The sequence below is a fragment of the Octopus bimaculoides genome, chromosome 4 (genome assembly GCF_001194135.2).
Source record: "Octopus bimaculoides isolate UCB-OBI-ISO-001 chromosome 4, ASM119413v2, whole genome shotgun sequence".
Taxonomy (NCBI): Eukaryota; Metazoa; Mollusca; class Cephalopoda; order Octopoda; family Octopodidae; genus Octopus; species Octopus bimaculoides.
Genome location: NC_068984.1, coordinates 130,540,466 through 130,543,743, shown reverse-complemented (window position 1 = coordinate 130,543,743; position 3,278 = coordinate 130,540,466). Strand labels below are relative to the sequence as shown.

Sequence of the window (3,278 nt, the reverse complement as noted above, 5' to 3'; positions counted from 1 at the left end):
CCTCCTCTCACACCCTTACTCCCCCCACGAACCCCACCCCACTCCATGCAACTACCACTTCTAACAACCTGCTTCACACATTCCTCAAATAACTCCCACCCCTTCAGAACCCCACCCGTCCCTCACAATCCCAACACTTCACAACCCCATCCACTCACACATCACACCTCCCACAAGCACCCTCATCCCTACAAAACTCCAATACAAAAAAAACAAAAAAACTGGCCCTTATACCACAGTTAAACATCATTGCTATTTCGATATACAATATATCATATATATATATATGTGTGTATATGTTTATGTGTGCTTTTCATTGTGTTAACCAGCCTTCGTCATGCAGTTCAGTGTCAGGATACAGCCTTCACCAACTTCAGGGCAACAAAAGCCATGGTAGTCAGAAAACAGGTTACCTGCTGAAAAAGAGTGAGGGGCGAATGAGAAGAGTGTGGCAGAAGAGAAGGTGTAACATCAAAGATGGAACTATGTCCATCAGTCATCAAGATGTAAGTACTACTACTACTACTACTACTACTACTATTATTATTACTACTACTACTACTACTACTACTACTACTACTACTACTACTACTGCTGCTGCTGCTGCTGCTATTTATTCATTTATTTAATCATTCTGCATGTTAGAACTTCAGGATTTTCTGGAGACAAGTGAAAGGAGAGAGTCTTTGTGTGTGTTTAGGAAGTAATTAATTTATAATTGTTTATTATCAGTTAGGTGAAGGTGCATGGCTGAGTGGTTAGAGCATCGGGGCTCACAGTCATAAGGTAGTGAGTTCAGTTCCCGGACCGGAGTGTGTGTTGTGTTCTTGAGCAAGACACTTTATTTCACATTGCTCCAGTTCACTCAGCTTTAGAAATGAGTTGCGATGTCACTCATGCCAAGTTGTATCGGCCTTTGCCTTTCCCTTGGATAACATCGGTGGTGTGGAGAGGGGAGGCTGGTATGCATGGGTGACTGCTGGTCTTCCATAAACAACCCTGCCTGGACTTGTGCCTTGGAGGATAACTTTCTAGGTGCAATCCCATGGTCAGTCATGACCAAAGGGGCTTTTACTTTTACCTTTATTATCAGTTATTACAGTCTGGTCCCAGGTCAAAGAATGACATTTGACTATTATTTCTAGCAGGCTGAATGACCATGTAGAAGCTCCTTCATTGGTTTTTATTTCTAGTAATCATGCATCAATGATAACTTTCCATCAATTGCTGGAACTCATTTATGGCTGAAAAAAATTGAGTGCAACATGAAATGGAGTGTTATACTCAAGAATATTATGTGCCACTCAATCTGGGAATCAAAGCCCTGGTTTTCTATAGCACTAAATTTACTGAAATTACAACATTCCCCATGAACAGGATGTTGGTGTCCCAGATATTCCTGGAACTCGTTTAGGGTTGAGTAAACTGAACAACTTGAAATGAAGTGTTTTGTTCAAGAACACCACGGACTACCCGATCTGGGATTTGAAACCATTGTCTTATGATTGTGAGTGTAACACTTTTACCACTAGGCCATGTGGAAGGTGGTCAGATCATGGAGTGATTTGATATTGACTAAAAGATGGCTTTTCATTATTGTTGTTTAATAAAAGTATCAGTTATGTATTGGTGTTGATTCAATCAATAATGTACTTCCTGAGGATATGTAAAGCTTTGGATGAATGTGAGGAAACATTATTGTTGTTATTGAGTTTCTATTTATTGATGTTATTCTTGTATTTCAGGAAAGTAAAGACCCTGTAAAATTGAATCTGCTCACCTGCCAAGTAAAAGTAAGTATTTATTCTCTCTCTCTCTATCTCTCTCTCTCTCTCTCTCTCTCTCTCTCTCTCTCACACAAACACACACACACACACACACACCTCTTCAGAAGCAGTTAACTGAGTAGCGTATTTCTAATTACTGTGAAACGTTCACCCTTTAACATTCAAACTGGTCATATCCGGCCTAAATATTCTACCTGTTTTGTATTCAAAGTGACCAGATCTGGCCTTTCACAACTGCCCTGAAATGTCATTCTAAAAATAAACAATCACATCATTGAAATCTGAAAGCTATGAGATAATGCATGATTAATTCAAAACAATTTGAAAGATTAGGCATTACTTTTGACTGAGTAATCTGAACACTAAAGGGTTAAGTTACGCAATTCTGAGTCAATCTGTTTGTAACAAATAAATATAAATTTTATGTTGTGTGTTTGTACACCCATCTATCTACCTGTCTGTGAGTGAGTATCTGTGTGTGTGTTTTCCTTGCAAGGCTGCCTGGCTATGATGACTTACAAACATAAATATATTTATATGGACTAACTTGGTTGAAATAAATAAAATTTAATTAAGAAAATCAATCTGATAATTTTATTTTTATATATTTTTAATGTTTTCCCCTTCACAAAATTATTAACAATGTCAATAAAACAGATTGGTTTTACTGGACATTTTCTCATGATGTTTGCTTTCTTTTATTTTCAGTTAGTACCAGATGATCCTGGCAAGAAATATTTTGATTTGATATCTAGTTCAAGTAAGTTTTCTGTTTTGCTCTTTTCCATTCATCAATGTAACCCTTACTTAATTTAAACAGAATTGAGCTAGGAGAAATAACTCTGAGTGGCCAGTTCTGATTCTTGAACCTTGAGATTATCTCCCCTTCTTAAGCAGAGTTGGTCTTAATTTCCATTTGGTAATTATGGCACATCCTCTAGAGGTGGAGATAATTTTAATAAATCAAGAATTAATGTTGTATGGTATTTGATATACCTGTATTTTCCTATGTTGTTCAAATACATACAATTGGCCACTTCGAGCAGTTTTTGTTTAAATTATGCAAATTACCCAGACTATAAAATGTATTCTACTCTGTTTTGTATAAGTCTAAGTTGCTTGACTTCTGGAGATAAGGTTAAACAATTGTTGTTCTGATGATGTTTATCAAACCAGAAACATACGTCCACAAAGAGGATAGTTGTTGTTGATGATGATGATGAAAACTATTGCTCATCAAAAGTAGAAACATCTTTGTTCTCTGTAAGTCTCTCGTTCATTTTATATTTGTCAAAGTTTATCCAATACACTGTTGTTGTATTTTTCAGAAAATCGAACTTACCATTTCCAAGCAGATGATGAGAAAGAAATGGAAGAGTGAGTTCTACCTTACTAATTTGCTTCACATCAAAACTTTACAAAACAATAGGGTCTTTCTTTAGAGTAGAGTAAAGCAAGTCCTTAATTTCAGTGCATATATTTTTTTGATTT

At 36.5% G+C, this 3,278-nt stretch overlaps 1 protein-coding gene across 2 annotated transcripts in view; it reads left to right on the top strand.

Annotated features, from left to right (window-relative positions):
• LOC106882879 (arf-GAP with SH3 domain, ANK repeat and PH domain-containing protein 1) overlaps positions 1–3,278 on the top strand; it is a 208,347-nt gene that overhangs the window by 200,528 nt on the left and 4,541 nt on the right. For both annotated transcript variants that reach the window (XM_052967497.1, XM_052967498.1), the window contains 4 exons: positions 330–506; positions 1,746–1,793; positions 2,496–2,547; positions 3,116–3,164. In XM_052967497.1, the coding sequence (XP_052823457.1) occupies positions 330–506; positions 1,746–1,793; positions 2,496–2,547; positions 3,116–3,164 (326 nt within the window). The remainder of the gene's footprint in view (positions 1–329; positions 507–1,745; positions 1,794–2,495; positions 2,548–3,115; positions 3,165–3,278) is intronic.